Genomic DNA, 25,918 nt, shown 5'->3' on the forward strand with positions numbered 1-25,918 from the left:
AAAAAAACGTTGACAAACAAAATCTAACATTTGACATTGATATTTATAAGAAGAACAAACAAATTTTTTGTAAGATTCACATAACTAAATAATTGACATGCTTGAATAATATTTTTCGATGCTGCTACTAATATTAACTCTGAATATGTGCTACTAATATTAACTATGATTTAGGTCCAAGGGGGCAGCTTCCCCTAGCGGGGGTTGGCGCCCCTGCGGGTGTTTTCGGGGGCAACTCCACTGGAACAAAGTTTGATTTACTATATCTCTTTATATTTGGTTAATCATATGTAGATCAAAGGAAAAGGAGAAGAAAGGAAAGAAGATGAGAGATACAAACAGCGACAGAGGTAAGTGTTCTTGTTGATCCAAAGCAGATGTGCACGATGAACAGCACGAAAGGATGAAACCACGGACCAAGAATATTCCAGAGAAGGAGAAAAGAGGAAACCAGAGACAGATCGAGGAGATCTGTAGAGAAGAGGACTTCGGAAACCCTAGACGAAGCAGCGAAGAAGAGGAGAGGCTGGAGAGATACGACGCGTGAAATGAAAAATGATCGCGTAAAACCCTAACGCGACTTATTTACTCATCCCGTTAGCGTTATCCGCGTGAAATTAATTCCCGTGTCAAACGGGTCGTTAACGGGTTACCGGGTTAACCCGGACCCGACCCGAAATTTAATTCGTGTCATTTTTATGAACCCGAAACCGACCCGTTTTCCAAACGGGTCGGGTCCAACCCGAAAACTCCGTGTCGTGTTCGAGTCGGGTTTTCGGGTCGTGTCAATTATTGACAGCCCTAACAATAATACATATACAATGTGTTTAATTATGTTGGGGGCAATTGCTTAAAGATCATAGTATTTTCAAACTTTTAGGGGGATAATTGCCTAAAAAACTCTTATAATAATGACTAAAAAATAGATAAAGGGGGACAAATACAAGAACTTGGGACAAAGGGTTTAGGGTTCTTTATTTTTTACTTTTAATAAATTTTAAATTATTATAATTGATTTTAAATTAATTAAAATAATTATAAAATTACGTCAAATGAAAAAAAAAAGATAAATATAATTTAGTTTTAAGAAAAATAATGACATTGATAATTAATCTTAAAATATGATTGATACTAAATTATAATGATACATTTAACTTAGAGATGATGAAATTTTAAACAAATATATAATATTAAAATATTTATTTTAAATCTACAATAGTCCTCGCGGCAGAACTTAAACTCACCTACGGTTACCTAACCCCACGAGATTAGTTTAATACACTTTAATTAACTAAAACAAAAAATCAGGATTAACCTCCTCGCTGGAGAAATCTAGCAGCAGCTGAACTGCAGCTGAACAGTCGAACCCTTCGCCGTCCTCTACCTTACTCTCCTTCCTCCATCCTTCTTCTTCTTCTCTCTTCGTCTTCTTGGTCGTCCTCCCTTCGCCCAGGCTAAGAAGCCGTGAGATTGAGAGGTAAGGTGAGGTAGAAATCGTCAATTCGCTCGCAGTTAGCTTGATTTCTGCTCGTTACCTGTTCAAGTTTGAGGAGGTGGTCGATTCGATGCTATTTTTCTCAATTTTTGTTGTGTTCTAGGTCATCCATAGTTTAGGGATAAGGGATTGGGATTTTTTTAATTTAATTCTTTACTTTATGGTTGGTAATGGGGGTTACTTGCAGATTCGCACATGAAAACGACGGATTATTGGCTGCGTTCGGCAAATTTTTTTTTCCTTTTAATTTATTCCATGTGTAATTGTTGCCGGATTGGCTACGCATGAAAGGAGCTTCTTTTATGAATTTGATTAGATATATGGAGTGATTAGAATCGACAAAAGCTCCATGGTGAAATCAGCTGACTCATATCTTATCTATTCTATTTTATGTTTATTTGAGAACTTTTGGTCTTTTTCTTGTGTGAGCCTGAATGAATTTTCTTCAACGCTTCATGTGGGATGGTTTTATTATCTGAATGAATTTTCTTTAGAAGTAATGTGTTCTAAACTTAAGCCTGGTTGAATGAAAACTAATTTCACGGAATTGTTTTTATCCCTTGAAAATAAAAGTCCTTTGCTGCATTTCCATTGTTCACTTTCTCACTTTCTGATGATTGCTAAACAGGCAATGCAGAGCCAACTTATATGCAGTGGATGTAGGATCCCTCTCCTTTATCCAAGAGGGGCGGCCAATGTTTGTTGTGCAATATGTAACATGGTGACAGCCGTGCCCTCTGCAGGTTTGGTTCATTTGTCTGTATAAATTTTGCTCTACATTTTGATGTTTGCATATCCCATGGATGGAGTAATATTTTCCTGCAAAGTTTGATACAACTATGATATATAACATACATTAGATTGCTATGCAGATGTGCGAATATTCTAGTATATATATATGTGACCATTATTTGCTTTTTACTAATTACTTATGTTGGAATGCTAAAAGCAGCTAAGATGTTATTAGGCTTGTTGCTCTTGCCTGTATTTTTCTTCTGATCAATATTCAATGTCCAATCTCAAATTTGACATTGTAAAGGCATGTTGAGGGGTGCACTTAAAAATATCAAAATTGAAGTGTTTCCTGCAAATATGTAATGTCGAGACCTCTCACTACAGGAAATTCACCCATTACAGGCGGCTTGTTCCGGCGGTTTCGAAAAACACCGGCGGCTTTTCGGCGGTTAAAAAAATGCCGGAAAAAACGGCACCATAAACCATTACCGGCGGTGTTTTTCCGGCGGTTTCCTTAACTGGCGGGTTTCCGGTGGTTTGTACCGCCAGTTATCTTCCAGCGGTCAAAGAGTCGGTGACCGCCGGTTGTTTTATTGGCGGCCGGTATATACGCCGTCGTTATTATAGAGTAACCCGCCGGTAAATATTACCGCCGAACGCCGCCGGCAAACCGCCAGTACATACCGGCAGTTTTAGTAGAGTTCCGACGACGTCAATTACCATGGGTAATTCCCTTCATACTGGGGGTTCTATTCCACAAACCCCTCACTAGGTCTATTACTATTAAAATTACACTTCATATATTTAGTTTTAGATCTAATCAAGCGAAAACCTTCAGACTCTATGGTTGACCTCCATAATTCAAGTTTACCATCAACTCCCTCTCTAGTCTTATCAACAATAATAAAATCATCAACAAAAAGCATACAACAAGGTACATCATCTCGCAAATGTCTAGTGAGAACACTCATGACTAAAGCACAAAGAACATCCATGCTCATTCAAGGTTTAAAATTGTGTAATTAAGCCTTGAGGCGGTTTTCGTTCGTGAGGCGAGGCGTAAGCCTTGAGGCGGTGTGAGGCGTAAGCCTCACGGACGCAGAATTGCGTAAATAAGAATTTAAGGGTTTTAGCAGGTAAATAGTAGCTAGATTTTATCATACAATAAAAACATCTAAATTATATATGAAAATAGTGGAAAGTAAGAAAATAGATGCAATAAAATCATGTCCCAAAGTACAAATCACAAAATATTAGTTTAACAAAATTCTCAAAGTACAAAGAATATATAAAATGGAATCATTGAAAAATAGGGTTACTCCGCCCTTCACCACTTTCTCACAAAAATTGCATTTTAAATACACATGCGTCTTCTCCCCGCCTCCTAAGTCAACTTGCACACTATATTTCCAAGAAGGGTCACGCCGCAATGACGTATTCGCCTTTTATTTGCATCTAACCATGTTTCCTAAAGCAAAAATTCAAAAACACACAAAAAAAATAAAAAATCATAGATTTTCTTTCACTTGAAAAATCTAGCCCTAAACTAAAAAAAATACCTAAAATCGATTGTGGACTACTCCTAGAGGGCGGCCGGACACTTCAAGTTCGCCGGAGAGAGGCGGCGCCGGAGGTAGAGGCGGCGGGAAGGGAAGCCGACCGTGCGGGAACCCCTCTGTTTCGTGAACACAGGCTGTAGGAAGGAAAATTTCGGGATAACCTGGAAGCCGTGCGGGATTAAGGGGAGAAAAGGCTTCATTTTAAGTGGATGGGGCCGGTTCTATGAGGCGTACGCCTCACCCAGAATTGCGCAATTGCCCCTCTGAGGCGCGCCTCAGACCAGGTGAGGCGTACGCCTCTGCCAGGAGAGAAATTGCGTAAGCCTCGAGGCGTTTTTGGGTCAAATTGCGCAGAGGCGCGCCTCAAGGCGCGCCTCTTATTGCGCAATTTTAAACAGAGTGCTCATTTCATATCCTACCTCTAGGGGTAAAGCCACTCATCCACCTGAGCACCCTCATCTCTACAACACTTAACTTAGTATTATGCTTCTCTTTTAATGATTAAGATTTGACACCATAAAGCATTGCAGATCTCACCACCATCTTATAGAATTTTACCTTAAGATTGAGGGAGACTTTTCTAGCACACAATAAGCCCGATTCATTCCTCCATTTCAACAATCCAACTTGAATTATGCTGATAATATCCCCTACTATTTCACCATCACTCTGAACAATAGATCCAAAATATCTAAAACGTGTACTTTTATTAATGACTTGATCGCCCAAAGTCACAAACCCCTCACTAGGTCTATTACTAATAAAATTACACTTCATATATTTAGTTTTAGATCTACTCAAGCGAAACCCTTTAGACTGTATGATTGACCTCCATAATTCAAGTTTACCCTAAACTCCATCTCTAATCTTATCAACAAGAAGGATATCATAAACCAAAAGCATACAACAAGGTAAATCCTCTCTCGAATGTCTAGTGAGAACATGCATGACTAAAGCAAAGAGATATTGGCTTAAGGCTTACCCTAAACTCCCTCTCTAATCTTATCAACAAGAAGAATATCATCAACAAAAAGCATACAACGAGGTAAATCTTCTCTCAAATGTCTAGTGAGAACATGCATGACTAAAGCAAAAAGATATTGGCTTAAGGCTTACCCTAAACTCCCTCTCTAATCTTATCAACAAGAAGAATATAACCAACAAAAAACATACAACAAGGTAAATCCTCTCTTGAATGTCTAGTGAAAACATGCATGACTAAAGCAAAAAGATATTGGCTTAAGGCTGATCCTTGATGTAATATATCCGAAATAACAAAATGCATAAAAAAAAATTTAAAACCGCAAACCTCGGAGGCAGGCGTTGCGCACGGGAGCGGGGAAATCCTTCGGCGTTGCAGTGGGGGCGAGATCTTCCTTTGGAGGAATATTTCGACGGCTGGAGGGAGCTTGTTGGCGGCCGGAGCACTAGTCTCGATCACGAGAGGGCGGAGGAGCGGAGGCGAGCACCGCGCAGGAGAGAGAGAGCAGGGAGGGAAATGAAATGGAAGGCTCGGGACGAAATATTTTAGGGCATTTTCCGGTGGCTATCTGGCAGTCCAAACCGCCGGAGAGAAGTTCACTTAACACCGGCGGTTCTAGCCGCAAGTAAAGTGCCGGTAAGATTTAATGCCGGCCGTTTAGCCGTCGGTTTCTGGACCGGCGCTTTTGTCGGCGGCATTAACTTACATAATCGCAGGTTAGACCGCCGGTAAACACTGGCGGCCAAACCGCCGGTTAAACAGACGTTATTATCGGCGGCGTGTTAACTGCCTGTAATCGTTGAATTTCCTGTAGTGTCTGGCTTGACCCATTAAAATACAAAATAAAATAAAATAAAATTTAGAAATACTCTAGCCAATTGCTTTGTGCTTTGAATTGCCAACCTTATGCTTTACACTTTAAACTTTGCTTGGGTACTAAAGTCAAAGTCCATTGAAGCAAACGAAGAAGCTAATATCATGTCAATACCATTAAAACGATTATGCCCAAAATTCTTGCACATGGAACATGTAGAACCAGGCTTTAAGGGCCAAAACAATGTGCTTTGGTCCCGTTGTATATGCTTCAAGGGCCAAAAACAATGTGCTATGAAATTTAAAATGAGTTTTATTTATGCTTTTTACAATGGCTGACCCAATTATGTATTAAATATTAATTTATGCTTATTAAATATTGATTCTCCTATTTTCATTTTTTATTCTTAAACATATATATATATATATATATATACATACATACATACATACATACATATACATACATACATATACATATACATATATTGGTTTCTAAAGATGAGAAAAAACTAGAGCACCAAAACTTATTTTTATTTAGACTGGAAACAAAAACCAATATGAAAATGAAACAAAATAAAATAGGCACAAAGCATGTCTTGTATGGCTTTATTATTTTGGTTGAACCACCCTTTTTGTGTTTAGTCACTATTATGCACTGCACTTCCATATGTGATATCTATTATCTATTTTATTTTTAGGCTTAATCAATCTCTTCCTATTTAATATGATAATTTAGCGCACTCTGTTTCTATTAATGGTTCCTGTGTATCTAGTCAAAATTACCTTCGCGGGATTCACGGGATTGTAGTTAGTCGCTTCTTTGCAATTTTGAAGGGAAGAGGACTTCTCGGGACTATAATGAGCTTCTTCTGTTGTGGTTCCTAATGAAGTGGTTTTCTTGTAGCATGTTTGGTGGTGTGTTAGCGCCTTAGCGGATTATGCATCTTCTGACTTCTCCTTGCAACTTTGATTCTGATTCTAGTACACGGCGGTTTTTTCTAGAGTAAATGTTGTGGCTATCAATAAGGGTTCAAGGTGTGTACATAAACAATGTGGTTAAAAGAAGTCAAGCTCTTGTTTAGGCCCTCTGCCAAGACAAGAATGGCTATAGTGCTTTAAACACCTTGTCTGTGAGTGCTATCATCAAAACATGCCCAAGCAAGCATCTCTACTTGGAGAAATTATTTTGTGCGGAATCCGGTTATAGAGCTGTGTTCGGATGCTTACGTGGAAAGTTAAAAGTCCACTATATTTATTTGACTTGCGTATTGATTGAGTATTTATTGCGTATTCGTTGCGTAAAATGTGCGTATTGATTGCGTATTTTGTTACGTATTTGTTGCGTATTTATTGAGTATTTATTGCGTATATGTTGCGCATTTTCTGCTTAATTACTGCTTATTTGTTGCGGATTTCTCTTCGTCTGCAGTAAGTCCGAAAAGACAAACGGGTCGGGTAATAAGTCAAATGAATATCCTAACTTTCCACATAAGCAAGCCACGCGTAATAATTTTACTGTTATCCGAACACAGCTCTATAACCGGATTCCGCACAGAATAATTTACTTGAGGGTATCAGTCATGAAGGTGAACATCTTAGCTTGATTGAATAGATTGGTGACAATACTTCAAACTCAGAAGATGAATAGTTTTTTCATGATTATAATTTGACATTAGGTGATGTGAAAAGTGTGTTAAGTGTTGGATAAACATGGGTGCACACACATTCACATGAATATCAAACGATGAACATTTATTTACATTTGGTTCGAATGAGACTAGCATAATTTCTCTACCAAATTCTACATATATCCTTTTTTGTTGTAGAAAAATTGTTGTAAGAAACACATCTCAAGTTAGGATTTTTAAAAAAAAAAATACAGAATGAGAGACGCTTCTCATATTAAAAAAAAAAAAAAAGGCACCACCAAAATTATTATCATTGACAAACCAAAGAATATGCATTCAAACATTTCTCAGCCTAAATATACCAAACAAATCCAATTTGGTTTGTTGAGATATCAAAGTGTATACCATAGCAATATTAAAATCAAAATAACAATTCGTACCAGTAAGTCAAAGACCACTTAAACTTTTCTCTCAAGTTAAGACCATGTTGTATATAATAATCTCATATGGTTTCATATAATACGACAAGAAATTGACAATATAAACAAACTTCACATGGGGAGTAACAGAAGAGGTTTTTTACATCTTTACCTTTCAATTTCAATGTCAATATAGATCTCTAGACACTTAGCAGATCTTCCTCTCTCTGAGAAGAGGAACGGCACCAAATATGAATGAATAGAGCAGGCCGACCATTATTCTGAGGTTTGGACGGATGCTAGGAGATCGGATCGGAGAAAGTGAAGGTAAATGTCGATACAAGTGCTTCAACTTCTATTATGCAAATCATAAGGATGAAAAAGATAAGATGGGGATGTAAAAAGATGGACTGCTACAAATATAGTGATGGAAAACGTGAATGATGATGAATATGAAATATATAAATGTGAAGGCAAGATTATTTAGGCTATACATGTGAAAAACTTCAGTTTACTGTATTTGCTTAAGATAATCTATTTATTAAAATTTTGAATGTGGTTTAGTGCTACTTAAAATTTCATAATTATTGTCAGTTTTTTATAATGATTATCACTCCACGCTCCTGAAAGCATTCATCATATTTAAAATTAATTTATAAGGTATATAAATATTTTTTCTATAACAGTGTAATTCACTTTAGCAAACGTCTAGCACCTCAGACATTGAGTAGTTATATTGCATTGAGAGCGCCTACTCTCTTTACAACACTTGCTGATATCATTGGATATTGATTAAAAGTTTATTTCAATGCACATATCCTTCTCCTTTTTCGGATTCAATTCCTTCTGAAGTGCTAGATTTGAAATTTTTAGGAGAGGTTATCTCTCGTACAATCATCAATCTTACTTTTTAGTATTTTTTTTTCTTTTCTTCTCTTCATTCTTCTTCTTCTACTTAATTTTGATTGGTTGGAATTTAGATTATGTTTAGTTAGATTTACTCGAATCTAGATTTCTTTTGATTGTATGCAGTTTCAATCACATATTGCTAATAAGAATTAGAGAGAACAGGTTTAATATTTCATTCAAACATTTGTGTAGTATTTATATAATTCTATGAGAGCTTCTAATAAGAAACATACTAAGTTAAGGAATTATAATAAAAATAGTCCACGAATTGATGAGTGGAATAATAATTACTGAATAATTAATAGTCCATAAGTTGATGAGGTGGTAGCAATAATCCCACATATTACTGAGGTGGCATGAAGTGAATAAGGAGTGCGAAAGATTGCTATGCTTGATGAATTATAGGAGTGGGGGTTGATAGAGACAAAATTGGTTGAGATTGATTTTTCCACTCTCGCAAAAGTGAATGAATGGATATTGTTCATTCCAAGCTTGTACGTCCATTTTTGAAATATTGTTCATGAATCATGATAATCCTTTAGGAAAAATACTGCAAGTTGCCCATTTGTGGTGACGAAAGGAGTAGAAAGTAGACCATTGTCTCGCTACTCTTTTATAAAATATCTGTGATCTTTAATATTGTTTGTTCATGTTGTATGAGATTATGAGCAATTTTGATGACTGAAGTATTATTACAATAAGGCCTCATATGAATTTTTCATTCAATTTTTAAATTTTCAAGGATAATTTTTCAGTTATAATACTTCGCAGTTTTTAGTGCCATAATCTACATTTGGCTTCTGTGCTAGATCTTGCCCTGATATTTCATTTTTTCCTTTTCCAAATCATGAGGTTGCCTTTTAAAATGTACAGTATACCTAAGTTGGCCTTTTATTAATTGTAGATCATATATAATCAACATTTGCAAATGCTTTAAGTGTCATACCCTCATGCCTTTTAAATAAAATTCTCTTACTTGAAGTTATTATATAATTGTATAACTCTTAAGGTGCAATTCTCTGTGATTGTGCATGATTTAATCTACCATTCTAATAACATATGAAATGACAGGTTTAGTATGTGATAAATATGCAAGTCTTCTCACAGACATTTGATCGGAGTTTTCTTTTATAGATGTGTCTTCTGGAGCATCTCTAAGTTTATGACTTAATTTCTTGGGGCTCTCGATAGGCTTACATCCCAACTTGCCTGCTTCTTTTAGTAGTATTGTTATGTATTTCATTTGTGATATAAAGATTTCATGTAGAGGGTGTGTAATCTCAATGAGTATTTTAGTTTTTCTGATTCTTTGACTTCAAATTCTTGGAGCAAGCTCTCTTTAAGGTCTCCATACCTTCCAAGTTATTATTTATTATGATAATATAATTGAAATAAATTTATAATGCAAAATTCCTGAAGTTTTGTTTCACAAATGATGTATGTATGCCTTGAAACTATTTGTAAACCATGTCGAGAATTATCTTGACAAATCTCCTAATCCATGCTTTTGGAGATTGCTTCAATCCATATAATGTCTCTTTTAGTTTGCATACATCTTGTTTTATATTTGAGCCAAACCCAAGTGGGACCTCTATATATACCTTACCTCCTACTCTAGATCACCATGTAAGAAGGCATTCTGCTCATCGAATTATTATATTTTTCAATCCTTATTAGTTGCTAATGATAAAAGAACTCAAACAATATTCATTTTAGTAATAGGAGCGAAAGTTTCATTGGATCAATTCCCTATGTTTGAATATGGTCTTTTGCCACTAGTCCAGCTTTATACTATTTTAATAATCCATCAGATTTCTTCTTCATACTAAAGACCTATTTATGCCTCACTAGTTCTTCTTCTTTTGATAGTGTTATCAATTCTGATGTTTTGTTTTTTTGAGAGCCTTTCAATTCTTTCATAGCATTATTCTACTTATTATTTAAAGTCTCAGAGATAAATTTAGGGATATAGATAGTATAAAGACCAGTAAGGATACGTGAAGGGATGTTTAGTTGAACTACCTTTATTTGTAGGCTCAGTGATTCCTTAGTGATTTTCATGCTAGGAATTGATTCGATTGGTTGAGATGGCTTCCTCTTAGAGCAAACTTATAATGGTTAAGTAGAAGGTAATTTTGGTATAAGTTTGTTCTTTAGAGGAATGGTTGGTTTTGAAGTAGAGTTGTTTGCTGGGTTGAGGAGTAAGAAAGGGAAATTTTGGAGAAAAAAAATTATTTGTGAATAGTAGTATTGAAAGTGACATTAGTAGACACATCGAAGTAGAAATTATCTTTATTGAAAGTGACATCAACAAACACATACATCTCTTGGGGGGGGGGTGGATATATCCTTTTTGAGGGGAAGAGTAGCTAATAAAAATTCATTTAATTGCTCCTGGATTAAGTTTTTATCTATTTTGAAGATGTGTATAGATAAAAGCAACACTTCTAAATATTTAGGGAATAAGGTTATTTAAGGTGTTGAAGTGGAAAATTATATTACTAGGACTTGAGTAGGACTTATGAGCTAAAGGACCCTAGTAGGTAATCATTTTATGATTTTAATGACTATTTAGAAAACTTTTCCCCAATATTGTTTTGAAAATGAGCTCGTGGTAGCAGGTATGTGATCTTTTGTTTAGCACCCATTTTATTGAAATGTGTATACAGAAGACTTATGTATTTTTTCTTTTTATTGGAAATATGAGAAGAGGGAAGGATTTAAAAAGCCTTTTGTATTGTGTTCTGATTCTCTTAAATTCAACTGAATTAATTTTGATCATGTTAAAAAAGGTGGAGAAAATGATACTGACATAATTTTGTCTTTTAGTAGAAACATTCATGTCACATGAGTGCACTCATCAATAAAAGGCACAAAGCACTGAGCTTATATTATAGGTGTAGAGGATGTTCCGTAGGTTTCACCATGAGTAAGAGAAAAGGGATTTTGGATTATTATGGTACTTTGGAAAATTAGCATGCTTGTGTTTTTTAACTCAAAAGTATCATAAGAAAATTCTTTAATATTAATATTGCTGAATAATAAGGAAAATCTAGTTTTGAGAATAATAGAAAATGTAGCTAAGATGTAGGTGTTGGAGCCCTATCCTTTATTTATTAGATTTCAACATTTTAGAAAGGATGATATAACTTGAAATTTTGAGCTTCCTTGGCCATTAGATTTCACATGGCCGGATAGATCGTGCAATTTTTCTAAAATACATAATGTGAAGTGTTAAATATAACATGACATTTAGAAATTGAATAGATATAACATGCTGGTGAATAATTTATGTATATGGAGGACATTTCAAATATTAGAAATTTGTTTATAAGAATGGTTCCTTGCTAGCAACAATCATCAAAGACCTGCCAGTATTAATGGTCATTTTCTTTAAAGTCTCTTCAACTTCAATTTTACTAATATGACGATAAAAATAAAAATCTTTATTTTTATGTAGGGTGCTAAGATAAAGTTAATCGTATTCTCACAAGCTTCATTGAAAAACTTATGAAAATATCTCATTCACCTATGTTGAGTATTCTCTTCTAAGAAAAATACTTTTTGATCTTCATCCTTAATGCACTTTACTTTAACCGGGTCCTTTTATTTTTTTGCTTGACGAACTTATATATACATTTGTCTCCCTCTTTAGTATCTAATATATTATATAAATCACTAAAAGTTAAATTCTTTGCATCACAAATTTCTTTTTTAGACTCCATGTGGGTGCTTTTATATATTTTCCTATTTTCTAAGCTTTTACATTTAAACTAAATAATAAAACTTCAATTATTGATCTTTTTTTACACATTTTGATTTCATTATAAATATTTTTACTATTAAGAGCTTTTATTTTTAATACTCCAAACACATACTTTGCAATATTTTAAATATCACTAGTTATTTTTTCTCATATAACATTAGCTTCCTCATACACAACTGAACACTTGAGATCTTGAACATTAATTTCAAAATATTTTTATTTGCATTTTTTAGATTCCCCCATCTAATCATTAGGATAATATTTTATTTTATTTTTCATATTTCATCGCTTCATCTTAAAATCTAAAAAACTATAAGCGATGTTGGGTAAATAAGCTTTCATTTAGTTTGACTTTATATTCTTTACAATATAAACGATTTATGTTTTTATAAGAAAATATTCAATTTGAGTTTTATTATGTCCATTCTTATAAGTGATGAGATGCTCATTTTTTTTCTTAAATAAGGTATTAGAAATTACAAAATCAGAAGCAAGAGAAAATTCTATTATGACCCTATCACTTTCCTTAGTCGCTCTAAACTTATAGCCACTATGAACATTTTTAAAATCTTTTATCACTCTACCAATATGTCCATTTAAATCTGCTCAAATAAAAACTTTCTTCAAGAGGTATCCTTTGTATTTATTCTCTAAGTCATTCTAAAATTTTATTTTTGAAAATATATCCAAACCTACTTTACGAATATAAAGATTTATAATTCTGAGCTTTCTTAAAGTCTGATTCAGTGAAAAAAAAAAGTAAAAAGTGTAATGATTGCATGACTCTTTCTTTGATACAAGATCTACCTGGGGTTGATATTGTTATTCTTTTCCCCACAATTATGAGAGGTTTGAGTGTAGAATTTAGACATAGCCTTAACAATACAAGGTAAGTGCTTCCACTCTTGTAACGTGCACACACACTTACAGCAATATTTAGATCCTAGTTTCATTAGAATCATCAGTTTTTCCTTGAATATTTTCAAATTGGAATGCTTCTTGAGAAAAATGGAGGTTTGCTTTCCTGCTGCACTTAGTTTATTGTCCCTTATATTTGTCTCTGTTCTTTATTTATATGCACCAGTAGCCTTATCCCAACTATTTGGAGTTTGCTTTATGATGGATTAAAGCTATTACTTTTATTCTATCAAATTAAGCTCTGTTGACATACTGCAATGTTTATTCACAATGATAACACTGAATGGCTGACGAAAATAAACAATTTCTCGATGCAGCATTTTGATGCACACTACCACTACCTATTCTTATGTTTGTTTAGGTCAAATCTTTCTTTGTAGACGTGAATCAAATATTTTCTACATGCAAGGAATACTCTTTCCCAGGGTCTGTTTTACATGAATGCTAAGCATATGGCTTTGTAGATTCTGTATTCCTATCAATTTGAGCCTGTTAGGGCTTCAGTTTCTATCAATTTTAACTATTTTATGTTTTATGTTTGCTTTACTTTATAAGGAACAAGAACAATATTCTCCTCCTTTCAGCAAATTTTTAAATGGATAAGGAGTTTAACTACTTATATGCTTCCTCAAAAATTTTGAATGGACAGATATGGCTCAGATAATATGTGGTGGGTGTCAAATTTTGTTGATGTATGCTCGTGGTGCATCTACTGTGAGGTGTTCCTGCTGCAACACAATAAATGTCGCAAGAGCAGGTATTTTTATTTATTTTAATAATCAAACGGTGCAATAGCTGTTGGATTGGTATTCGATGCTAGATATTTGTATGAAAATAAGTGCGGCGTTGACAGTTCTTTGGCAATTTCTAGTTCGAGGAAGTTTGCATGAAAGTGTTTCTTGGTATTCGCCTGATAATGTGTTCATTTTGAGGCCATTTTTTTCCTGTGTTCTCCAAGAAAAACTAGGGGAAAGTGCTTAAATTTTATTTATAATTTTCACAATGAAATCATTAATCTTCCATTTGTTGTCCATGTGACAATTAAGCGTTGTTTGGCTCAAGATTATCCAGGTAACACTGCTATCTAGATATCAATGTTTTTCAATTAATGATGTTATCAATCAAATCAAATATGTTTTGCTAAATGTTGCAATAATAATGTAATGTTATCTTGAATGATCAATGGCAATTTTGATCTTTTGTTTTTTTCCTATTTGTAGGTATATTAAGAAGTATAATTAGAAAAAGTCTATATTTTAGAGAATATCTTATTGTGGTGACATACTTTTATAATTGCATAAATATGTTGATTCTACAATTTTCTTTTTTGGTATTATTCATTTATGCTTTTTTTTATAAGTGCTGATATTTAGTCAATATGACACAATAAATTATTCCTCCTTAACTTGATATTAGAGCACAACTAAGCCCTAGCCGGCATCCCTCCACCTCTTTCTCATGTCATTTTCCTTTTCTAGCAGGTTAATGGTCCAGCATGTATGCCTTTTCCTATCTCGCTCCATCCACCAGCCTGCTCGTTGTTCCCATGCTCCTACCCGTTTGTCGTGCTCAACTACCTAGCATGCTTGTCTGTTGGCGTTCATTCGCCTTTTTACTTTCTCGCTCTCCCAGGCCTTCTTTCCATTGCTTGCTGTCGGATCCTCATCTAACTTGTGCCCTAGCCAATGCCTACACCTAATCTTATAGCTCGCCTTTGTTGCATGAATAGGTCCCCTCTTTCTTGGGGCTTGAACTTCCAGATTTCATTCATCTCTATGATTTGATTTTCTTTCAGGTTTTTTATGCCTCTTCTCATAGTGTAATGGGCTTTTCTTTCCTCTTACTTAGATGAAACCCTCTAACTAGTACAACCTTTGTCCCACTATGTGGGGTCGGCTACATGAATCCTTTTTCGCCATTGTGTTCGGTTAAAATTCAAATTCTCATTTAAATCTAATAAAGAAAATCTTTTCTAATATTTTATAACCAAGTTTTTTTAGGTCTACCTCTACCTTAATTAACATAAGCCGAATCTAATACCTCAACTTTTCTAACCGGGTCATCGGAAGGCCTCCGTTTAATGTGAAAACCCTCTAACTAGTAACTCCATCAAAATTTGTTATGCCAAGTGCCAACAATATATTATGGTTGAGGCCTTCTTTTTCTTGTCAGTTTTAACAATAACTCCATATTGATACATCTCATTATATAGTAATGATACCATTAAGATTTTATTTTACTTCGTTACTTAATAGTCTTGAGCCTTTAATTGCCTTTTCAGTTATATTTCAAGATTCATCTAAGATGTGGAACTTTTTTTAATTCCACCTAGTGGGACTTTGTTAATTCTACCTACTCTGAAGAGGGAAGTTGATGAGGACATCGTCAGCGATTTCGACACGTATACCATCAGAGACGCCGGAGATCGACGGCCACGATCAGGAGTCTTATTTTGAGTCATTTTATGTAGTAGTTTATTTTATTTTTCAGTTTTACTATTTTACCCTTATGTGTGGTCATTTGATATTGTAGCCCCGGAGGCATTTATGTCTTTTAGTTTTGTTTCATTTTGGCCTATTTATAGGAGACCTCATGCATTGTATGGGATGATGAATATTGATGTGAAATTTCAACTTTGGTTTGGATCTCTTTGTGAGTTCTAGAGTTCTCTTTGTGAGTTCTCGAGTGAGGATTAGCCTGGGAGAGGCTCAAAGCAATACCCAACAGCCCCTTGGTGGAGCTCTTGGTTCCTATCTTCTTCTTCTTCTAATTCTTCCCTTCTCCCCTAGCCGTCAGAATCCCCACATGCAAGCCGCCAGTTTCAGCTCACCGAGCCCCATCTCTTTTGTCGCCGGCCTCCTTGGGACGCCCAAGCCGCCGGCCTCCTCCAACCCAACCGCCGGCCACCCTTCCCCTCTCTTCCCCCTCCACCGAAATCAGCCTAGCCACTACCCCATGGATCTCCACCCGCAGGCCCTCTTGTTCTTCGTTTGAATTTCAAAAGTCAAACTCACCATAATTACTTTCCTAATTTAATGTGCTATTAATATGGAAAGGTTTGTTTTGAATTCAAATAAATATTTGAATTTCAAATACATTCTTTATTAATCAACCCCGATTAGGAAACTCCCTCAATCAATGAAATCTGAAATTAAAAATCATATTTGATCTAAATCCTTACTTGAATCCGTGGGCCCCCATACGTTGAACCTAGACACCTAATCATTTCCCCCATATGGCCGGCCCCTCTTCCCCTCTTTTGCTTAATTATTTGCTTCCAAATCAAACCCAATCTTCCCCCCAAATCAGCTACCTCTTTATTGTCCTTAATTACTAGGTATTTGAAATTCAAATCCCTTCCAAATTCCCAACTCAAAATTCCGAAACATATTTCATGTTTTCCCTCCTTGGTATCCTACCCACTGAATCCCAAAATCTGGCCCAAAGTTGTGCCGCCCCTCCCTACTCTAGCCGATCATTCCATCCCCCTCCTTCACTGGTTACTCTTCCAAACCCTTCCCGTGACTGTTGAAAGTAGAAGCCCTGCTGGAGTTATTTTTCTGTCCAGAGAATTCTAAAAGCTGTTACAGAGTTTTCTTGCATTTCCACCTGCTGTCCAATGTTTGGGAAAGTTCCAGATTGCTGTCCTCTGTCCAAGAGTGCTCAAATCAGCAACAAAGCTATCCCGGGAGACCTCCTAGCTGCTGTCCAGTTGATTGGAGAATCACTGGCTGCTGCCACCAGTCCAGGAACGTCAAAATCAGCAAGGAAGTGGTCCAAGAAGGCCTCCCAACTGCTGTCCAATTGGGATTAACTCCTTCCCCACTTAGCGGAATTCATCGACGAACAAAAGTCTCTTGAAGAGTGGAAGATCACCCGATGACTACCCGTTCCTCGATGTGAACCTAGACGTGGACTCTTCTGTGGAGGATTACTTGAAGCGCATCCTTTTACGTTAGTACCTTCCATCGAGGAGCATATTCGTCTTGGACATTGGATACTCCCTAGCCATCCCGTGGATTCCCCGCCACCGGCTACTTCTCCAACGGACTATACCTTGGGCACCATTTGTCCCCTAGTGGCGTTGCTTGGTTTGCTCTCTATCTTCCTTCGTTAAAGCCCACCGTTAGGAGCGTGAGTGAGTGACCCAAGGTGAAGAGTTCTATTTGTTAACCGTGGATTATTGTTTCTTGCCATAACATTACTCTCTATTTATATGTTGTTAATTTGATATTGTCCCGTTAATCTACTTGTAACTACAAGCCTTGCTTAGTCTCTAATTGATAACTCCGAGAACCTAATTTGGGTAAGCACTAAATTTATAATTAGCAAAGTTTTAATAATCTTATATTAAAATCCCCCAAGCAGTTCTTGTTTCCATGCATATGTTTCACATCAGAAGTATTTTTTATATTCACAATCTTTACTATAAAAATGTGAGACACAGATCCATAAGTATTAGAACACTTTGCTCGGCAAATAGGATGAGTTACTTTAAGATCATTCAGATTGTTTGTCAAAAGTAAAGAGAAGAATTTATTATTGCCAAATCTATCTCCGGACTTCACTCTTTCCTGCAAGGTATGTAATCTTAGTTATTAGCTGCTCCATGTCGATATCTCTTAGGTTCTTTGTGTCACTATGTTGTCACCCCTTAATCCTCACCTCTTAATCAATCTGGTTTAGACAGTTTTCTTTAGAAGAGATAGGGGTAGTCGTGGCAATAGTGTCCATAGTTGGAATATTTTTCTACTTGCCGTCATTGTTACCTTACTAATCATCCTCTTGAATGTAGCTGGGACAAATTTGATCGTCCCTCCACTGCAAAACATTCTTTCACATCCGATTTGACTCTAACTACCTCTCTTGGTGCTTACTCTTTCAGATTGGTTTCTATTTCTTAGGAATATTATAACACACTCTAGAAATCACAAATATCACTCCGCCTCTTATGTTGTCTTTTTAGGTATTGCTATCTTTTAGTACATAATGAGTTTTAGATTTTAATGCATCTTCTCATATGATAGGTAATCATCACATATTTTCATCTCTTCATATGCATTCTCTACTATTTGCCATGATTGGTAGGTGATGCACATGATTGTGCAAATTATAGAGGAATTAAGTTAATGTGTCATACTTTAAAACTATGGAAGCTATACATTTATTGAGAGGTTTGATGGAGAAGCATAGAGAGAATAAGGAGGATCTATGTATGATATTTATTGATTTAGAGAAAGCATACGATAAAGTTGGAAAAAAAGTGCTATGAAAAGTTCTAGAAAAGAAAGGGGTTAATAATGTTTATATTCAAGTCATTAAGTATATGTATGCAGGAGCTGCTACCTGTGTTCAAACACAAGGTGGTTTGATCAAGTTTTTCCTATTTCAGTTGGATTACACCAATGATCAGCCTTAAGCCCATATCTTTTTGCTTTAGTCACGGATGTTCTCATTCGACATTTGCAAGAGGTTGTACCCTAGTGTATGTTTTTTGCTAATGATATTCTTCTTATTGATAAGACTAGAGATAAAGTTGAAGATAAACTTGAATTATGGAGGTCAACCTTAGAGTCTAAAAGCTTTCGTTTGAGTAGATCTAAAACTGAATATATGGCATGTAATTTTAGTAATAATAGTTCTTGTGGGACAATTATAACTTTGGGTGATCAAGTCATTATTAAAAGTACATGTTTTAGATATCTTGGGTATATTGTTCAGAATGATGATGAAATAGATCATGTTAAGAGTGATGGTGAAATAGATCATGGGGATATTATTAGTGGACTTCAAGTTTGATGGTTGAAGTGGAGGAATGCATTGGGCTTGTTATGTGATAGAAAAGCCCCCCTCAAACTTAAGGAAAAATTCTATAAGATTGTGGTTAGATATGCAATACTTATGGTGCAGAATGTTGGCCATTAAAAGAGAGCAGAATGTTGGCCATTAAAAGAGAAGTATAATATTAAGTTAAGTGTTGCAGAGATAAGGATGCTCAGGTAGATGAGTGGCTTTACTCTTAGAGATAGGATATGAAATGAGCATATACGTGAAAAGGTTGGAGTAGCTCCAGTGGAAGATAAGATTAGAGAGAGTTGCCTTAGATGGTTTGGTCACATTGGCCTTCGGATGACCCAGTTAAGAACACACACACCCACGCACGCACGTACGCACGCACGTACGCACGCACGCACGCGTAATATAGTATAAAAAAGAAAAAAAAAAAGAGAGGAAAAGAAAAAAAAAATTTCGTGTCTCGATTTTTTTGCATGTTTTCCTCGACATCATTGTCGCCTCAACACTATCTCTATCGCTCACAAAGGTATAAATGTCTCCTAACACAAAAAGCTCCAATATTCCCATTTTCGGCATTCCCGACGCACTGAAAAATCACATATACATGTTTTTCTTAGCGTGGTGGAAGGGAATCCGGTGCGAAGCTTGCGGCAAGGCAGGTAGATCCTGTACAAACTTTTTTTAGTGTGGTGGGGACAATCTTAAGCACTCGTATATGTGTCATCATGCATGCGGGGAAATACTGTGCATTTTAAATAGATACCTCGAAGACCCATTGACAAGAATAATTATAAAATAAGAGAAAAAAAAGGAGGCAAAGGGAATTTAAAATGTTAAGTTTGGTATTTCTCTAGATTGTTAGAAGTATAAAACTTTGATATTTTTGACTCGTTTCTTAGACCTATTCATATTCTTGGGTTGAGGCACAATGTACCAAGAAGGCTATATTTAAGCAATACAAGAAAAGTTGTCTAGTTAACTAATAATTTGCTGTAAAATGAATGAACTTAGCTTGTTTATAGCTATGATTTACCTAGAGGACGTATGCTGATTTCTAAACAAGAGGTGAATTTACATGGAGTCACCTGTTGTCTTCAGTTAAGCTTTCTGAGTTTTGGTGAGTAGCTCTAAATCCTTTGGCAAATAGCCTTGGTAAATTGGGCAAGTAACTTTGGCGACTTGCGCAGCTTGAACGGTTTTGTGTAGTATTTGGTTTGAGTATGATCAAATAGACAGCTTTGAATTACTTGATCTTGATGACAACTTCATCATGTTTCTTGTGACTTCCATTATTGATTCTTCTCTCTTTATCGACTAGCCTTGAACTGGTCCGTGCTGTTCAGCAAGTTGTACTCGGGCTTGGCGAGTACTCGGCCTTGGCGAAATTTGGGTGCAGATCGCTTTGTATGATATACTACTGATTGGATCCGCTCGAAATCAAATTCTTTCTACTCTAATTACATAAAAGCATTGGCCACGAAGTATTTGATATTATTTCAAATTCTTTATAAAATTGCAAAGGCAATAATAGCCAGGTAATATGACTGATGTTGGCGACATGTTTATTTGAGACGAGGCATCCATGAATCAAGCTTATAAATCAGATTTATATCTAATATTCTTTATTTATTTTTTCAGAACTCTTATCTGATAATTTTTCTCTTATTAAAAAAAAAAATCTCTCAAGAAACACACATAGCTACAAAACCATTTGCTTTTAGTCTTTAAAATCAAATACTAAAATTGGTTTTTACATGTAAATAGCAAACCAGGTTGCACAGTTGAGTTGTGGTCATTGCCGGACAACTCTAATGTATCCTTATGGAGCTCCATCTGTCAAATGTGCAGTATGCCGCTATGTTACTAATGTTGGGGTATGCTGTATATAATTATCTGTATCAAGCTCATTTCAATTACCATCTTTAATTATGTATCCTACTGCTTTATTTATTTATTCATTTAAATGTTTGATTTTTCCAATATTTCCTGCAGATGAGTAACACTAGACCTTCAACTCCCATACCCCCCACAACCGCACCAGTTTCCATTTCTGCTGTCGGTTCATTTCCATTGATTCTTTAATAAAACATCGACAAGTTCATATTATTTCTTTGGGGGATTTACAAACATAAATAATAAATATATTTACATTATTACATATTTAACAACTAAAACTTCTTATTTACTCAACTTCCACCCTTTGTTTACTTCCTGCCCCAAAGTCTTCGAACAGGCTCCACCTCTAGCAGTTGCCACAGTGTGCATTCCTGTACACTCGACCTGCTCTGTTGCGCACCAACAACTGTTGCTTGCGTCCGCTTCATGACCTCCCAACCATGCCCATATTGCTTGCACACGGGGCCTACTTCAATGCGCGCGCTTCATCTCTAGTAGTTACTTGCCTCTTTGTTGCATCCGCCTTTTGCTCTATGATGGGAACTTAACGGGGAGGATAAGAGAGTGGCACTTCTGAAGTCATTTAAAGAATTGCACGATATGTGAGTAAATAAGAAGTTTTAAGTGTTAAATATATAAATAGAATGGAATCAAGTGTTATGTATGTAAATCCCCCTTCTGTGATGATTCTTTTAACCTCTCTACGGCACTTTGCAGACTCGCAAGCCAAGTAATAATGTGACTGTTGTTGTTGAGAACCCAATGTCAGTGAATGAAAATGGCAAATTGGTAATGTTTGAACATGTTCACTGTGATTATATACTTAGCTCCAATTTATTTTGTTCATATAATCTCATCACCATTCTCTCTTTTCACTTTAGGTGAGTAATGTTGTCGTTGGAGTTACCACTGATAAGAAGTGACATTGCAGAATTGCCAATGAATGATCCACAGCTTCTTCTGTTGTAAATTGTAACTTAATTAATATTGGTGAATATAATGCGATGCCTTTGTTGTCCAAACGACTGTGTACAGTGAAGAATATGAGGATTTGTTGATCATTTACAGGAAAAAAAAAATTGTTGAGTTTGGAAGCCTTGCCTTTTGTTAATGTACAAGGTTTGGGTTGAAGTGCCCAGGTGTTTCTTTGCACGAATTTCAAAGTATCAGAGATGAATATTTGTTTTGGGTTCAGGATTTGACTTTATTCAATTATACATGTTGGTTTTATATTTACTGTGCTTTGTACATTGGTGTATTTGAAGATTTAGACAGATTTTTGCCGTTAGATCTTCTATCACTTTACCAGCCAGAGTGTAATTTTCAATCTTTACAGATTTATAAAGAAATTGAGCTTTTGCTTGTTAGTTGGACAACAATTTCTTCATTTCCTATGCTTTTGTGCATCTCTATGGCTTTGTTTGGTTTGAAGGAATTGAAAGGGAAACTGAAATGGTAACAGAGAATTGTATTGAAATTAGTTTTCTTCCAATTGTTTGATTGAGAAGTTTCTTCATGAGGCCATTCATCTGCTACTCTTGCTTCATATCTGTAATAACTTCTGTTATGTGCCTGAATAAGTAGGTTAGAAATGGAGAAATCAGCCATCACAAGAAATTCCTTTAGTTTCTTGGACTTCACCTTGCATGACTGTTCTTATATATTTGCTCCAAATAGTTCATTCATTTATCTCTCCTCTCTCCTCTCTCCTCTCTCCTCTCTCCTCTCTCTCACTTTCTCTCTCTAAAAATGGCCATGGAAGATGGCATGAAAGCAGATACAGTGCTGCTAAGGCCAAAGAAAGATAAGAAATGTAAATGGATGAATGTACTGTTACTCCTACTGAGGATGACAATAGTATTGTTCACCTTAATAGCAGCACTTATGATGGGATGCAACAAGCAATCAATAAGCAAGGCAGTGGCCGTAGTGGGAACCACTACTATTTACCAAACTTACACAACAAAGTTTCAGCAAACTCCTGCTTTTGTGTGAGCTTCCAACCATATGCTCTTCCTCATGTACTACTAATGGAATACAAACCACTTGTGATGGAGAAATTATTACGTGCGGTCACCGGATGTTTCTAGAGGCGAATCGGGACTCACCACATCACCATTTGTTGTGTTCTGGTGTTGTATACCATTGTATGCTGGAGTGATGTAGCGCTTCCTGATTCGTCTCTGGACCGTTTAGCGACCGCATGTAATAATTCCTCGTGATGGGACATATCATCGCAAGTTTGATGAGTGATTGAGTGAGCTAGCGTGTGTGCGCGCGAGTCGAAAATGACTCACAAGACTAGGTGAAAAAGGATGAGAGTGAAAATGTGTGCTAGTAATCATAATTTTAGAAGAAATGATATGCTATAATAGCCTATGTTACATGTGGGCCCATCTGGTTCCACAAGTCTTTTATTTGCCAAAATTTTAGTATTTATTTTGTTTAGTGTTTAATGTTGCAGGTTCTTTGTGATAGCTAATGCAATAGTTGGTTTCTACAACTTGGTGGTGCTTATTCTTAGGCCTTATTTCAATAATTGGAAGGCCTTTCATGTTGCAGTGAACCTCATGGACTTGGTAAGAAATCTCTACCCCCCTTCTTTCTCCACGAGAGAATATTATGTGCAGAGTCCAGACGTAGAGAATCATTCAGTTTTATGATTGTGAATAGTAAAAGCGCAGTTACTTTTCACCGCTGCGCTTTTACTGTGCTTCATTACTCTTTTGCTGTTTACAGTTATAAAACTGAACGATTCTTTACATCCGGATTCCGCCCATCATAATTTCTCCTTCTCCACAACAATTATAGCTTGCTCCCAATGAAATGCTAAAAATACTTACTTATTTAAGAGAGAGAGAGAGAGAGAGATTTAATTGGCACACAAGATGTGAGCTGATAATTTATTTGTCTAGCTCAGTTTGTTAACCTTTGAGATAAAACAAATGAGCTCAATTTATTAATAAACTGAAAAATATTATTTTTGTTCTATTTATTTTTTATCAAGCAAAATTGAAAATACATAGAACAAGCTCAATCAATGATCATTAATTAAATCATTAATTTTTTAATTAATGATCCTAATTGCATGAATTAATAGTTGTGATTTTCTTTTAGTATACTATCCTTTTTAAGATCGATAAAATGTAAAATATTTCATTTCTTAGAGAACCCATCTGAATCAATTGGAACCCGACCGGTTCGAGTATAGATCAATTTCCGACCTTTTGATTTTGATCAAATGACTATATTCACTTCGATTTTTAAAACCTCGATATATCCGGTGAATTTAAGCCGTAAAATATACAAATAAAATGAATTATTTTTATTTATATATATAATCAACTCATTTACTTAGTGGATGAGCTGGATTAAAAAATAAATAATTAGCAAACATCTTTACACAAGTACACAAGATTAGCCAATATTTTATTAATAATTATAAGCATAATAACAAAACCAAAATCCTACTTAATTCTTTCTTAAAGTTAAGTTCTTAGGGCATCTCCAACCGAACGGCAAACACTTGTTTGCCGTTCTGGCTTTGCTCCAACCGATCGTCATTTTTGCCGCCATTTGATCGCGGATGAACAGTGTGACGCCAATATTGGCGTTGCACTGTTCATCTCCGCCATTTTTTTTCTCTCTACCGAACCGGAAGAAAGGCGCCAAAGCGACGGTTAAGCGGCAAAATGGAGTTCGATTGTAGATGAAACACGGCCTTTTTGGTTTCGCTGTATTTTGGAGTGAAAAATGAGATTCTCGGTTGGAGATGCCCTTAGTAACAATGTTATTATTTTTAAATGAAGCAATTGCATTCTTATATCATTAAGCATGAATAATTAATGTCAAACACTTTAATAAATATGCAAGCAAAGCAAATGCAAGAAAATAAGGATTTGTATAGGACGGCTACAACGTTTTATAAAGTTGATTGTAAAGTTATTATCGAGAAAAGAATTTCGCTACTATGGTTGCAGAAATTAGCTTTGCAGTAAAAAAATAGTAGCAAAATGAAATTATAGTTGTTGTCTGAAAAGCATAGCGGTCAAAAAGCTATCCCAAACAAATTCTAAATCCAAGTCAAAGTCCCAAGATATCTGAGCACTGACGGTCGTATTATACAACTTCAATCGTACTGTACGATCAGTTCAAATTTAATAGTATTTCTTTTGTGAGAAATTGTTTAGGGCTATCTTATGGAATAAGAAAGAAAATGGAAGAATGAGAAGATTAATATCTTTTGAACAGGCTATGTTTGCTCTGTTGGCGACTGGCGCAGCTGCTGCTACTTCCATAGCAGAGCTCGGCAAAGATGGCAATTTGAACGCAAGATGGAGTCCAATTTGCAGCCATTTTGGCCAGTTCTGCATCCATGGCGGTCTGGCCATTCTTTCCTCCTTCATTGGCGCTTTGCTGCTTATGATCCTTAATGCTCTTTCAGTTTTCACTTTGTACAGTAAAGTTTCAGATTAGGATCAGTTAGATCCATTTAATCTTTATTAATTGCCTTTATTCTTGTTTCTTATGTCTAAGTTGTGCTATATGTTTGTATCCACTTTAGCTTCATTTGGTACAACTTTCTTCCTGCTTTTTAAAGTAGATTTTTAGTACAAAAAAATTTTAAATTAGAATTTTTTGTACTAAAAAAACTATTTTAGGGAGCGGAAAAAAGCTATCCCAAACAAAGCATGTGTAACATGTTGATCATATCTATCTTCTTCAATTTGATGTGAAAAGGCGGTTGCATTGAAGTATTATTATTATTATTGTTTTTTTAAGTATATATTCATATGCATACCTTAGAGTATTTGCATAATTCTCAGTGCATTTGTTTTTATCATAAAACGTCGAAGTATTTAAATCAGAAACTTTAATAATGATTTCAAGATTATCTAAATTTTATTTTCAACAAATTTATAATCAAAATGAATCTCTCGATGATACAAACCTAATGATATCAAGAGCTCGCAAATACAATTTATTGTTCGCTTGGGAC

At 35.6% G+C, this 25,918-nt stretch overlaps 2 protein-coding genes across 3 annotated transcripts; both read left to right on the forward strand.

The window, feature by feature from the left end:
• Positions 1-1,304: 1,304 nt before the first annotated feature.
• Positions 1,305-22,155, forward strand: LOC110116600 (protein LSD1). Of its 2 annotated transcripts, none has more exons than XM_020850254.2 (7): positions 1,305-1,482; positions 2,124-2,238; positions 13,877-13,984; positions 20,788-20,897; positions 21,016-21,078; positions 21,637-21,708; positions 21,801-22,155. In XM_020850254.2, exons 2-7 carry the CDS (start codon positions 2,127-2,129, stop codon positions 21,840-21,842), a joined length of 507 nt encoding a protein of 168 aa, XP_020705913.1. In that variant the 5' UTR covers positions 1,305-1,482; positions 2,124-2,126; the 3' UTR covers positions 21,843-22,155. The 2 variants fall into 2 exon arrangements, with proteins under 2 accessions (XP_020705913.1, XP_020705912.1); XM_020850253.2 differs by having other exon boundaries at positions 1,305-1,477.
• A 538-nt stretch (positions 22,156-22,693) lies between these two features.
• On the forward strand, positions 22,694-25,595 carry LOC110116614 (CASP-like protein 1B1). Its single transcript, XM_020850274.2, has 3 exons — positions 22,694-22,910; positions 23,384-23,498; positions 25,171-25,595. Exons 1-3 carry the CDS (start codon positions 22,741-22,743, stop codon positions 25,393-25,395), a joined length of 510 nt encoding a protein of 169 aa, XP_020705933.2. The 5' UTR covers positions 22,694-22,740; the 3' UTR covers positions 25,396-25,595.
• The last annotated feature ends 323 nt before the right edge of the window (positions 25,596-25,918 follow it).

This window comes from Dendrobium catenatum, unplaced genomic scaffold (genome assembly GCF_001605985.2).
Source record: "Dendrobium catenatum unplaced genomic scaffold, ASM160598v2 original_scaffold_86555, whole genome shotgun sequence".
Classification (NCBI taxonomy): domain Eukaryota; kingdom Viridiplantae; phylum Streptophyta; class Magnoliopsida; order Asparagales; family Orchidaceae; genus Dendrobium; species Dendrobium catenatum.